General features: G+C 42.5%; 1 protein-coding gene across 1 annotated transcript; it reads left to right on the forward strand.

Moving 5' to 3' along the window:
- Positions 1-3923: 3923 nt before the first annotated feature.
- Positions 3924-12951, forward strand: prss56 (serine protease 56). The gene is made up of 14 exons (XM_020101812.2): positions 3924-6633; positions 7981-8139; positions 8264-8518; positions 8609-8798; positions 8930-9038; positions 9127-9283; positions 9421-9563; positions 9657-9816; positions 9935-10123; positions 10250-10441; positions 10752-10954; positions 11382-11961; positions 12063-12169; positions 12279-12951. The coding sequence occupies exons 1-14, from the start codon at positions 6534-6536 to the stop codon at positions 12450-12452; spliced, it is 2718 nt and encodes a 905-aa protein (XP_019957371.2). The 5' UTR covers positions 3924-6533; the 3' UTR covers positions 12453-12951.
- The last annotated feature ends 1371 nt before the right edge of the window (positions 12952-14322 follow it).

Raw genomic sequence — 14322 nt, forward strand, 5'->3', positions numbered from 1 at the left:
AGTTTTTGAAAAATAACAGAATAATAAAAGAAAAAGTAAATTATATTAATTGTATTGAATTGTTTTCACTGATTACTGATGATTTACTATTTTAATTCGAGAATGAATTAGTTGTCTGGTGTTGCTGTTGTCTTGTAAATATTAGATTAAGGTTGAAAAATCCATGAAATAGGTAATTAATTATTATTATGTCTTTTTCCTGCATTTGTTATATGAGGAATGATGTAAATTTCTATTGCTTTGAATTTAGTAAGTGCCATTTGGCTTTCATTTGGTGACACAGATAAAGCGTTAGCAGTGACACTGACAAATAATTATAAAAAATGCACTTTTAAATGATAAAATTATAACTCACAAAAGTCTCTGTAGCAACCAAGGACACAAGATTATTATTTTTATTCCGTGTGTGTGTGTGCGTGTGTGTGTGTGTGTGTGTGTGTGTGTGTGTGTGTGTGTGTGTGTGTGTGCGCGTGTGTGTTGACAGAGAGAGATGAAAGGGGGCAAGAGAAGTCAGAATGGTGACAACCCTCTTTTGATATACCAGCTCTGCAGCACTCTACAGTTCGGTTTGATACTGAGTGCTGTTGTGCTGTTGAGACTTGAAATTTTATTGTATCATGTGTTGTATCATATTTTTCACATCACACATCTCTAACCTGTCCCATACAAGGCATCTGGTAAACACATACAATTGCCAAACTGCTGCTTTTTTTAATTGGGTACAACAACCATATTACAAAAATCCTGTGTGTGTGTGTGTCTGAGAGAGAGAGAGAGAGTTTAGTCAATGCTTATTAGTGTCCCATGCTGCCTCCATGTGGCCTCCTGTCTTTGGTTTGGTCTCTTTTCAAGTCAAGTCACATCACTCATTCACTTTCATCGCCTTTTTAAATAATGTCCTAGTGGTGACAGTTTCAGGAAGTTTCAAATTGTAGATTGGATTGATATTTTGGCCCGCTTCAAAAAGACCTGTGACATATTTCTCATTGTGGGAAATGTTGTGTTTATTATCAATTTTAAGGTCTTTACCTTAATATGTTGTGACTTGGTGATTAAATAGAACTGAATTGAATACCTTTTATTCAGTTCATTCATTTTGCGATGGATTTTGTGAAGCACTTTGTGACCTTGTTTAGATGAGTGCCATACAAATATTTTAGAATATAGGACAAGATGGTGAATATCCCTTGTACGTTTGAAGGTCTTCTGCACAAGTTACCAACTACCATTACACGTCAGCAGGTGTTAGCGGGTTATTATATTAGCTACAGAGCAATTAAAAGTGGTTAATATCACATTACATTTAACTTGTCTACAGTTTCAGTTTATTCTGCTGACACTGAACAATACAAAGAACAAATTAAGGCTTCAGTGATCATATAGAAATCCTGTTTTCTACTGAAGGTCCCTGTTTTCAGAAGATATCAATTCTCTAGTAGACGAACCTGCAGTTCTACTAAAAGAAGTTTCATTACTGTGACACTAGATGTCAGCCTTCTCCTGTCAGCTGCAGCATATTCATTACAGACCGGAGTCACTCTGTGATCTTTCTTCTTGTTCTCCCTCCTCAACTGCCTGCTGGTCTAAACAGGAGCTATACACTATATTCAAACAATACCTTGGTCAAAACCAAAAGTCTTAGATTGATTAAAATCTACAGTCAGACCAGAGTTACAACTTCTTTCTTGGCCAGTTTTTCTATAAAGGTTAAGTTACACATTATGTCATATATTTTCTACAGTCTGATTCCGGTGGCATAAAGAAAGAGTGGTTGGCACTCTCACCTAACAGGTTCCCAGTTTAAATCTGGGTCCTTCCTGTGACGAGTTTGCACCCCTTCCCCTTGTCTGCGTGGGTTTTCTTTTTCTCTTACAAACAAATTCTCCTCTATCTTCAGCTAATCCCACACTCTGGTGCGTATTTAGCGATGGAAAGACTGATCAAGGAGGGCACGTTTATGCTAATGGAAGCCTGATATGTTGAAGCAACACATGCCGTTGTAGCAAGGGCATCGCTTCAGAGGGAATCCACAAGGTCACATAATAATGAACACATGCAGTGTTAGAATTTAGATAACATATACACAGTTTTATGTTGCAATCCACTAGTGTACTTGTTGCTCTATAAAATCTGCATTGTTTATAATAGTGCTCTATTTCATAGTAACAATTGTGTATTCTGTTTCTGTTCTGTGGCTTCAGGGTGAGGCTGTGTTTATACCAGCAAATAGACAGAGTCAACATTGTCGACTGAAAAGTACCACAGCACTGAGAGACATTTACAGACTGTCCTCCTTCCTTGCAGGTGAGGGACATCCATGAGCAGATGTAGACTAGTTCTATTGAATCTATTGCTGGCTACTCAAAAAAGACAGCTACACCAACTTCAGACAAACAACCATCCTTGTACCATCACATCATCATTTACATGCTCAGACGCCCCACCCCATCTGGGTCTTTGCTTTTAGTTCATAACAAACACTGATACAAATTTGAATTTGCTTTAGCTTTAAAATAATACCTCTCTACATATACATTTGCATGGTTTTGCATCACACTTCACGCTTGAGAGAATTATACCAACTGCCTCTATCTAATAAACACATGTCATTTTATTTCTAAACAAAGGGCCTGTGTGGTTTCATTATCACCAAGTGAAAATATCTGTGTTTCCTCATCAGCCTAATCCACCATATCATTATTACCACTCTATTTAGGTAGAATGAATATTTCATTATTGAACAGTTGGTGATTAATGTGCATTAGATGGCAGTTAATGTGACTGTTGAGGTCATAATAGATCTAATTAACAACATGTCTAACAATGACCCAATACAGGCCTGCATGTGCAGATGAGCTGCTTCTGCTTGACTATTGTCGGGGGGTTCAAGTGTCTGTCTGTGCTGAAATGTTGGGAACCTCTTCTCCCTTGCGTACCCCACTGACCTAGATTTCAATTGTTTTCTGCCTGAGACAATGGGAGAAATGGTTTCATAACTGAACACAATACCTGGGTGTTGTTCAACATGATTGTTGTTCAGGTTCTCATTGTGGTGTGATTTTGTGCTGAGCATTGTGGGTTTTCTTTATGTAACCTGCTGGAGCAGCCTGCCGGTGACGGGCCAGCAAAGCCCACACTAAATTACTTGTAGACGCTTCAACAGATGATTGTGCATTCACATGAGTTTCTGCAGTCCGGCTCATCCAATCGCTGCTGTTTCAAACACATCACATGTCTCACATGGGCTCTGAGGAATGATACCAACCTTTCTTATGTAAAACCTAATGATCTATCGTAATTTGATACAACAGTTTTAACCAGTAAAGTGACAAATAATACTGAAAATCACAGACCAACTCACAGACAGTTTGGTAACTAATATTTATCTGTAACCTAAAAACAAAAAGAAAACATCAACTTTGGTATGAGCTTCTCATCCGTCACTGACTATTTAAAGTCGTCCCATCCTCTGGGAAGGTTGTCACTGTAATGATAGTCTGTGCAGTATGCTTTAACAACAAAAGTCTTTATTTTAACACTCTTCAAGCTATTGTAATTATGTTGCATAAACTTTAGGTGTCTGTCAAAGCTGCATCACAGGACAGAGGACTTATAATAATATTCAGTTTAGTCAACAAAATGCATTAAAAAACATGATCACAATGAAAATAAAGTGAATAAGAAAATATAAAATGGGACGAAGGACAAGGGAAAGAAATCTTGTAATTATTAAATTGAATAGAGAGAAAATAAGAGATTTTAATCTTGATTGATGTCTTTTTATACTTAAATCTTTTTATACCCACAAAATACTGACAAAAGTGCTCATAAACATGTCTTAGCTCACTTATTGATTGTTTTTTAAATTTGGTTTAGTTTCATACGCCACAAACCTACACCAACATTGAAAAGTGTGTATAATCTTTTAATTTACCACGATTAAAAACTGTCACCATCGGAAAAAATAATAGATAAGGCAGAACATCAGTGGTCGTGGGGAGAGACGGGCCCGGCAGAGCGGAAAAGAGAAGCGCAGCACTTGGTGGATGGATGAAGGAAGAGCGAGCAGAAGGCAAATTAATCAAAGGACATCAAAGGGAACATGGATGGAGGGAGGGAAGGAATGAAAGAGTGCCGCCCGTTTGTCCCATGCCGTTCCCACTCCGCTCTGCCTGAGTCTGCTCCCAGATCTCAGGGGCCATTGTGCCTGCACGGGTGCATGGAGGGGGCTGGGGGCACCATGCACATAACAAGACATATACACACTAACAAACGTCTGAAAGCACAGGCTCCTCTTGCTTTCCTCTCTAACTCTGACTCCTCGTGGTCTTTACTCTGTCCCCAAGGCCTGTTTTTGTGTCTTCCCTTGCATACACGTTTAATTGCGTGAAGTCTTTCACCAGACTTGGCTGCACAAACCTTTTTGCTGAAACATAAACACACGGTCAAACACGTACTGTATGTTGTTGTCAGTGTGAATGCTGCTGTCAGCGCTGGCTTGTGGCAGCACTGGACGGCACTCTTTGATAATGCCCTGCTAGATTCGGCCCGCCGCTCTTTTTATCGTTCAGCCAGTGAGTTGGCTCAAAGTTGACTCCAATTTGTGCTCCTCCTTTGGGTTCGGCACAGACTTTGTTTCTGTGTCCGTGTAGGCTGGGACCATGCCCCTGTCTGTTGCTGCTGAACATACAGAACATTTTGTTTAATGATACAGTCAGGACATCTCTACTGTCCAGTGCTGTAAAGAAGGTTTATATACATTACATACATTATTGTGCATGCACATATATTGTGTAAAGAGCTGGTTTGCAGCGATTTTACAAAATCTACTTTTACTTTGTCCCTCCTGGTTAACCAATCAAGGACCTATTTCTATAGTTAATATTCAGAAAACACAGTTTGACTCATAGTCAAATTAACAATCTTTACAAGGTGCAGCATCCTCTGCCCTTCACTCTCGCAGAGTGAACAAAGCCTCCCAAAAACCCCTTTAACAGGGATATAAAAAAAACTGAGAAACCAAAGGGAGGGCATCTTAAGTGAGTGAGCCCTCTCCCAAGACAGACAGCAGTGCAATAGATGTTGCATGTAACAGAGAACAAGTTCTGTTTTTTGTCAGTATTCAAGTTTTATTTAGATTGATTAAAGTAGGTTTCGTGCATAATGTTTTACACATCAGTTTTTATATTCTTTTTGAAGCTGTAGCTCCCATATTGTTATTGTTTGAACTGTAGATCTTAAAAATAACTAGTTGCAGAAATTTTTCTTGAAATTCCTCAGATTTAAAGACAAAGATTTGCTCATAATTTATCAGAGCTTTGCTCCTTTGGCAGTTTCATCTTTTTTAAATATTTTAACATTAAGTGTGTGTGTATACATTTGTACTGTAAATCATCTAGGTAACGGGCATCTCAGTAAGAAAAAGACCCAACTTTTTTGTCTTTGTTTTACTCTTGTTTGTCCAACAAGTTGACATTAATTGCACTAAAACACTAGAAGTTTTCACTTTTTTCCGTAAATAATTTCTTCTGGACTTGGAAAAATACATCATATTCACAAACACTCTTTTAATGTATCTTTATGTAACAAAAGCAGAGTTCAGCAGAGAAAGACAAAAGTGATGTGAACTGACAATATTTTAATGGGGGGGATAAAAGACTGTAAGTGATCAATGGAGGCGGCGGCCAAGTGATGCCCGGGGGACGGCTTTGATGTGGGCATCCTCAGAGGGATGCCGGGGACAATGCGCTCTTTGAGGGGCATGCAGAATGGCAGACACTTCCCTCTCCCTCTGTCCCGCTCTCTCACACTCTGTCACTCAGCCTCCCTCCATCTCCACGCTCGCACCAATCACGCTCAGACCCTCTGGTTTTCGGATGCACGTTGACATCTCTCCCTCTCTGTACATTCCTCTGCTGCAGTGTCACATCAGCCCATATCCTTATCTGCATAACTTTCTCCCTCTGTCTTTCACATTAATTAATTCAAACAACACCCCCTTCCCTGCTGCCCAGCCAATCACTCCGCCTCCCCCTCCCCAATCTGTATCTCTCTCTCTCTCCCTCCCTCTGTCTCTTTTCATAGAACCAAACCTCTTTGTGATGTCCAGCCTTGGCAAGTTGCGCCCGAATTGCTGTCACAGTCTTAATGAATTCATCTGTTTGTGTATTGGCCATGGGAGCATCTCTCCCTCCTCCCTCCCTCTCGCTCTCTCTCGTCCCTATCCTCTCCCCCCTCCCCCTTGCTGGTGTTCCCCTGGGGACTCTATATATACCAGGGACCACTCCAGGCACCTATTGTTCCTCTAAGTAAACTTACAGACAGATGCCCTGCACCACAGTGTGGGAGAGAGCCCAGAGAGTCAGGAGGAGGGAGACAGTTGAAGATTGCAGAGAGCCACCGGACACTAAGGACCTGGGAGCTGAGCCTCATCTCATCTCCAGCACCTCAGCATCCTCTCCAGCCGTCCCTCCTGCTTCCTGCGTGTCTGCTTGTTATCACTGTCTCGAGTGGAGGTCTGATGCTGAGACACCATGCTGCTGCTGATATCACTGCTGTTCATGGGGCTGGGTTGCTTGCTGGGGGCGCCAACAGGTAGAGAGGTCTACAGGATGCCCCAGAGTGCACTCAAAGGTACATTTCTCCAAACTTGCTGTATTTTTTCTCCTTGAATCTCTGATGAGAGAACCTAACAGAGATTAGAGTCAGGATATCTGAGTTTAGCATGTGAGTTTTGCAGACAACCTCGGAGGTGGATCTAATTTACAACCCTGCAAAATAACCCTGGTGATGTGATGAAGAATTCATTTCTGTAGGACTTCAAACATTTAGTGATGGTACTAGTCTCAATATCCTATTAGTTTAAACTTGCATGTGTCACACATGTGCATGTGAACATTGAACCTTTGAGTTGTGTTATAGCTTTACTTGCTTATTTACGTCTCGATAAATATCCACTCAAGTGTTTAAGTGAATAGCAGCTGTGTTCATAATTTAAAACCTGTATGTTTCTTTTCTTGTTTAGTTTTCAGTGTTGGTAATTTTTGAGCTTTCTAGAACAGAGTTGTAAGAATATTACTTCAGATTAAACTTGTCTATTGCTGCAGTGATGAAGGACCTCTGGTCTTCTCTGGTAGAAGGGCTGAGTACAGCAGAACCTTCATTCAAGCAGCTGGTGGTGGCGGTGTGTGTTTAGAGTGTTTAGAACAAGGGACTCTGGGTCCTAGTTGCCTCGGGGCTGCCAGCCCGTGCCCCTGGGGTCTGTCCCTGCCCAGCAGCCTCTGCCCGCTCAGCCCTGGCCTTCTAATTAAGTCTTCAATCAGCATTGTTGTTGTTAGTGGCCTATCCTGTGATGTGGTGCGGCACAGAGGGGGGCTGCAGGGTCGGCGGCCTGATTGAAGTGTGTCTGTAGAAGCCTCACCAGCGAGCTGAGCGTGAGCTAGCTCCCCTCACACGCTGCCAATGAGCTCAGAGAGCAGCATGAGAAAAAGGGGGCTATAAACACACACACACACACACACACACACACACACCAGAGTGCTTCACCAGTTCATGCTAATGCTCACATTCACACATGGTCTTCCCACAGCAAAGGACAGTCTCACATGTGATGACCCAGATATCCTATAGACAGATCATTATCATTTTTCTGATATCATCAAATCTTTTCATGAAGATTTTCAATAAGAAGCTGTTAAATGTTGATGTGTGTAGACATGTGGTAATGTGATGGACACATCACCTCAAACTAATCTAATCTAATCTGCGGTGTCTGTAATGCAAATTCGTATCATGCAGCAGCCAATTTACACAGATTTTACTGTATCACGTACACAGCTAGTACAGGGGTCTGGCTCTATGCACGTCTGTTATATTGTCCGCATTGTTCTGTCTCTCTCTGCAGACTATTTCTTTACTAGCTTTTTTCGTGTTACAAACAATTTTTAATTTTTCATTGTTTCTTCCTGTCCTCTCCTGCAGCGCTGTCTGATCGTGGTACAGTGGTACTTGAGGCGGCCATGACCAGCGCCCTGTCTGCTCTCGAGCGTGCATCCTCTGAGAGAGGTCGTGCTGAGGCTGGCTGCCGAGGTTGTGTTCCCTGTCTGTTTCAGGACTGTGGGCAACTGTCTGGGTCCTGCTGTACGTACAATATTACTCTTACTTCCCTTTTGGTTCCTGAAAAACCTTGAGCCTCTTTGTCCAGTGTCACTACAGAATGATTTCTTAGTATCCTTATTAAGATCCCAATTTTTTCATCCAACAGCATCTCCTGCCAGTGCCTTGTCAGAGCCCAGCTGTGACATCATCAGTAAGGCCCAGAAGCTTCAGGATGAAGCACAGCGGAGTTGGGCTCTGAGCCAGGCCTGTGCATACTACCAGCATCGCTGCCCACCTGGTGTACTGGACAAGGAGAGCTGCATCAGGATCATGGGGGAGAGTTGCAGTGCCCGAGTCCTCCAGTGCAGCCTGCTGAACACAATGCAGAACCTGGAACCTGCTACTCAGACACATGCACAGGGTAAGAAGATTTGTGTGATTCATAAATGTTATTCTGTTTGCTCACACGGAGAAGAGTTTCTTGACCATCAGTGTTTCTCCGTCCCTGTAGCGGTGTGCGGTCAGAGGTCGTCTGCGGTGCAAAACATCACTCAGCCTCGCTCCAGGATTGTGGGCGGCTCCCCTGCTCCTCCAGGCAGCTGGCCCTGGCTGGTCAACCTGCAGCTAGATGGCGGCCTGATGTGCGGAGGGGTTCTGGTAGACAGCTCCTGGGTGGTCACTGCTGCACATTGCTTTGCAGGGTAAGCTGCATGTGTTACTGTCTCCTGTAACTGAAGCAGAGACTTTATTTTGTTTAAATCATTTGAAATGATTGTAGAAAAAAAAATTCTCCTTCTCACTCCCTGTTGTTCTCATTGTTCCATCCTCTTAGCAGTCGCAGTGAGAGCTACTGGACGGCCGTAGTAGGGGAGTTTGACATCACCAAGACTGACCCTGATGAACAAGTTCTTAAAGTGAACCGCATCATCCCTCATCCGAAGGTAACAACTGCCCAACTGGTCGAAAATCCAGATCAATCAATCAATCAATCAATCAATCAATCAATAAAACTCTCTCCTCCTTCCACAGTTTAACCCAAAGACATTTAACAACGATATAGCTCTGGTGGAGCTGACATCACCAGTGGTCCTGTCTGAACATGTCACTCCAGTGTGTCTGCCCTCTGGCATGGAGCCCCCTACTGGCAGCCCGTGTCTGGTGGCAGGCTGGGGCTCCCTCTATGAGGGTGAGTGGAGGATATAAACTCTCTTTAAAGTTAATCGTGGATCAGTTTCCTGCAAACAAAATGAAATGCCATCTGTCTAAATATTAAAATCTGTCAATACTCTAATAATAGTTCTGTGTGTATATTTTCATAAATAGATGGGCCGTCTGCTGATGTCGTGATGGAGGCCAAGGTTCCCCTGCTGCCTCAGAGCACCTGTAAGAGTGCCCTCGGCAAAGAGCTGGTCACCAACACCATGCTGTGTGCTGGCTATCTCTCTGGAGGCATTGACTCCTGTCAGGTGAGAGAGTTAGAGTCACCTTGTTTAATATTAGGGATTTTTGTAAATAAAACCAGATTTTTAAATATTTGGTGGATTTTTTCTCGTCTGTAGGGAGACTCTGGAGGTCCCCTGATCTACCAAGATCGAATTTCTGGTCGCTTCCAGCTCTATGGCATCACTTCTTGGGGAGACGGCTGTGGAGAGAAAGGCAAGCCTGGAGTCTACACACGGGTTTTTGCTTTCTCTGACTGGATTCAGGCCGAGATACAGAGTGAGTTTCAACCAGCATCAAAACACCAAACTTACATATTTTGACATACAGCCTACAGTATATCTACATGTTAAAATACTTTCTATAACACTACCGTCAATGGTGATGTTTTTCAAAGAGTCGTTTGGGAGCCGAGAGCCAACGTGTCCAGAGCTACTCAAGACAACAGAGATGACAGAAGAGGAACAAAGATCAGAATTCAGCTCCTTATGTCACTTCTACACCCTGACCTGTCCCCGGGGTCAGTCTGCCAGCACTTGCAGCCGCATGGCCGAGGACAAATGCCTCACCCGCTTCAAGAAATGTCGTAAGTAAAGGTTAAATCACTTGTGGTTGTAGAACAAAAGCTTACTTACAATATACGATACAATCTTTCATTAGTCTTCTGCTGTAATGCAAGGTTCTGATCATCTCTTCACTCTCTGTCACCTAGAGATGCGTTCGTTCCTGCAGACCCTGCTGGATCTCCTCCAGAGAGCTGAAGACTACATCAGGGACAAAGTGGACTTGACCTTCTTCACCCAGACTCTACCTCAGCTGGTGGAGCACATCTACAGCACAGCTTTCACTCACACCAGAGAGAGGAGAGACCTGGGGCTGAGCCAGTGTCTCACACAGATAGAAGGTACATCAGTGGCCACTTGTTGCAGTACAAATGTAGAGAGAACTCATAGATAGATGAGAATGGCATGCAGAAGAGTCTCCTTAAATTCTATCAACCTGCACCAAATTTCACACACTCATAGATATCAGCCTCTTAAATGTGCCAGATCAAATTTAACAGGCTCTTTCCTGATCCAAACTTCCTCCTTCCACCAATTTTCCTGGTAATCCATCCTAGTCGTAGTTTTTGTAACAGACAAACTAACGCAGATGAATTCTGGCAAAATGTGCGTTTTTGGTTACTATTATAACAGGTGCTTTATTACTTGCAGAACAGCTTGGTGGAGCTGTGGTGCCTGAAGAACTGGGTCCCTCACCACTGCCTCCGGCCCTATTCAAAGAGGTGGGCCCTTTGGTGGACGACTGGGAGAAATACCTGAGGAACGTGGCTGAGGACCTGGACAAACAGCACACTGACACATCCACAGACATCTCCTCTGCACCAGCATCACAGGAGCACAACATTTTCTCACAGGTAGATGTGGTTTGGGGGTGGATTTCTAAAATGTCAGAAATAAAGATAATGTTGGATCATGAAGTTGTCATGTCACGTGTCTATCTATCTATCTATCTATCTATCTATCTATCTATCTATCTATCTATCTATCTATCTATCTATCTATCTATCTGTCTGTCTATCTATCTATCTATCTATCTATCTATCTATCTATCTATCTATCTATCTATCTATCTATCTATCTATCTATCTATCTATCTATCTATCTGTCTGTCTATCTATCTGTCTATCTACCTCTCTATCTATCTGTCTGTCTATCTATCTGTCTGTCTATCTATCTATCTATCTGTCTATCTGTCTGTCTGTCTGTCTGTCTGTCTATCATAAACCCTTGATGTTTATTTTAAGCAAATCTTTTCATCCAACTGTATTCTCATATCTCCAGACGGACGACTCCTCTGTGCTTCAGCTAGAGGGACAATATCGATCCGTCATCTCAGCTCTACGCTCCAAATTGGACTCTAGAGCTGCCCCTCCCATCATGCACCTGGACACAACCTACCTCCAGAAAGAGTCTCCCATCGTTTCCCCCTTCCCAACGTCTTCTCCCGGGAAGCCGCTCCACGCCGCTTCCTCGACCGAGGAGGAATCCCCAGGGCCGTGGTCACTCTTAAAAGCCTTGATGAACGAGATTGAAAAATTGAGAACACAAGATGAGATTGTGCCAAAAGATGCGTCTCAAGGTGAAACCTTCTCGAGTAGAGATTCTTTTCCTGATGTAACGTGGAGTGCCACGTCTGAGGATTTTACTTTTGTTGGGACTGAAGATGGAACAGATTTACAAACTTTAGTGTCAGCACTTCCAGTTCACCCAACAACTACTGTCCAGACAGTGACTGAGGGCGACCACAGAGAAATGACGGTTGACCCCAGACAAACTGTGAATGTTGTAAAGGCTCAAAGTCTTCAGCGGAAGTACAGGAGCCTTCTACGCAAGAGGCAGATACCTGGAGCGAGTGGGAAAAGTATGTGTCACACCCAGTTCATTCATACTTTTACATTCTTTATGAATATGCCATGTTCCATGTTCTTTCTCTAATAAAACATATTTCTATTTGTCCTGTAGTTTGTCCTGGAGTGAGAGAATCCTCACAGCAGGTCAGCCAAGTCAGAGACTCATACAGCTGGGTCCTAAACATCCCAAACAAAAACCTGCGTATGAATTTCCAAGAGGTAAATTATCCCAAAAAGATGTAGAAGTTAATAAGAACTGAATTACACTGGTGAATCGTTTAATTACATCTTAATTGCTCTTCTAACTGTGTCTGTGTCTTTTATTCAGGTGTTAGTTGATCTGAGCTCGAAGAACGATCGAGGACTCTACCAGGCACGGGTCAGGGCACTGGTGGGAGGACGACCTTTAACCTTCTACAGTCTCGTCGGCCTTGAGAATGAGTCATTCTACCGAAGTGTACCAAGGATCATTGCTATGGCACTGGAGGCGCTCAAGACTTGATTTCTCGTGACAGTGAAGTGAGATAACTTGAAGGTAAAAGACATGGAGACGATGGCACAAACACTCAGAGAGACGTGTGTGAAAAGCACCAGGAAATCCCTGTCGCGGGACGCAGAGACGCACACACACAAAAGAAAGTGCACATCACAGGAACTAAACTTCTCCTGTGAAAAGCATCGTTTTTGTTTTAGCCTGAAATGAAAACACAGCCATGAATGTATCGACCCAACTATCGACCGCCCATCACGCCGCAGGTTTTTTTTCTTTTTATTTACGTGGTTGGAGACATAACCATGTCTAACTTAAGAATCTGTACAAAATGATAAGTTATTCATATTGTAATTGTCTTTTGCAAAGGTTGAGCCTGTTGTGATGCACTCACACTGTATATATTATTCATGTTATCTTTATTCCTACCATATTTATTTGTATAGAGAAAAATTCTTTGTATTTTTGTAAAAAAAATCTATATATATATATATATATATATATAAATAAAATTGTTATAATGCTATGGCATGTTGTGTTGAATGTATCGGTGATGTCGTTCTACATTGAGCTTCTAATCTAAGAGTTTCACATTAGCCGACACTAATGCTGCTTATCCTGAGGTATTTGCAGTTCTGTCGAGATCCAAACTTTCTCACTTGAGATGCCTTTGATGCTGATTGGTTCCTCTTATCATGACCCGCGATTGACCTCAAACCCTCTAAGGTTAATCGTAGCCATAAACACAGCAGCTGCTGTGCTGGCGGTACGTCTCTCCCTGTCTTTATGGTAACTGACCTTTACAGTCTCTTATTGTCTGTCAAAACATTGTAAGTGCAGACAACTGTTGCTCGAGGATCTGACACTCTTGCCCCATTTTAGCTTTGTTCATGACCCGTGTCCGCCTAACCGTGGTAACCAGGTCTCTACGTCCGATTGGTCCAGGCAATGATGATGAACCCAAATAAACCTTAGTAACTTCAAAATTAAAGTCTGCCCACTAATCGCTGTCCGTTTTTTGCTTGGCTCAAGTCCCAACAGAAAGATAAACAGGGATATGAGTGAAACAGCTGTGTAAACACACAAACACACACACACAGACACACACGCACACACACACGCACACACACACACATACATTTGTTGCAACTCATCAACTCTTGTCCCTGACTTGGGTGTCAATATGTTTGTGTGGGAATTGGGTTGTATCATTGCAGGATCAAGTATTTTTGTGACTCACACACTGACACACACACAGTTGTTTCTCCATGACTTCAGATCACATTACATTGACTTATTGACTTCCTGGAAACTTAAACTACTTTTAACCATAGTTATGACTTGCCTAACCCTAACTTTAACCTAAACCTAACTTTAATATAAGTCTAACCTTAACCTCAACCTAATGATTTACATTATGGGGATGTTTTCCCATAATGTGACCTTGTAAACTGATGTAGGAACCCACAACATGAGTAATACATGTATCTCTCTCACACACACACACACACACACACACACACACACACACACACACACACACACAGTAACGACAGGCCACAAATGGGTCAGTAACCTCCACAGAGCCTGATCACTCATCACAGAGAGTGTGCTGTAAATGGATGAGACTTATCACCTGTTCTCTCTTCCACTGTACTTTTTTTTGGCACGCACACGCACACACGCATTGTGTTGCTGCTTTCTTTTTCCCGGCTAATCTTTCTTGCCTGTGATCCTTTTATTATAGACAACACATTTAAGTCTAATGGAAAAAGCTGTTTATAGATCGCTGCTCTTAAAGAGTCCACAACTTATCTTATTTTCTCTGTGTGGACGACTGAATGACAGCAGCCAGGTGTGACCAAGAGAATTACAATACAGT

Source organism: Paralichthys olivaceus, chromosome 16, assembly GCF_024713975.1.
Source record: "Paralichthys olivaceus isolate ysfri-2021 chromosome 16, ASM2471397v2, whole genome shotgun sequence".
NCBI classification, from domain to species: Eukaryota; Metazoa; Chordata; class Actinopteri; order Pleuronectiformes; family Paralichthyidae; genus Paralichthys; species Paralichthys olivaceus.

Bases quoted from the DNA above. Each gene is read 5' to 3' on its own strand.
- prss56 (XM_020101812.2), top strand. From the start codon at position 6,534: ATGCTGCTGCTGATATCACTGCTGTTCATGGGGCTGGGTTGCTTGCTG. The intron at 9,039-9,126 runs GTAACAACTGCC...CTCCTTCCACAG, and splicing joins GCATCATCCCTCATCCGAAG to TTTAACCCAAAGACATTTAA. The intron at 11,962-12,062 runs GTATGTGTCACA...TTTGTCCTGTAG, and splicing joins ACCTGGAGCGAGTGGGAAAA to TTTGTCCTGGAGTGAGAGAA.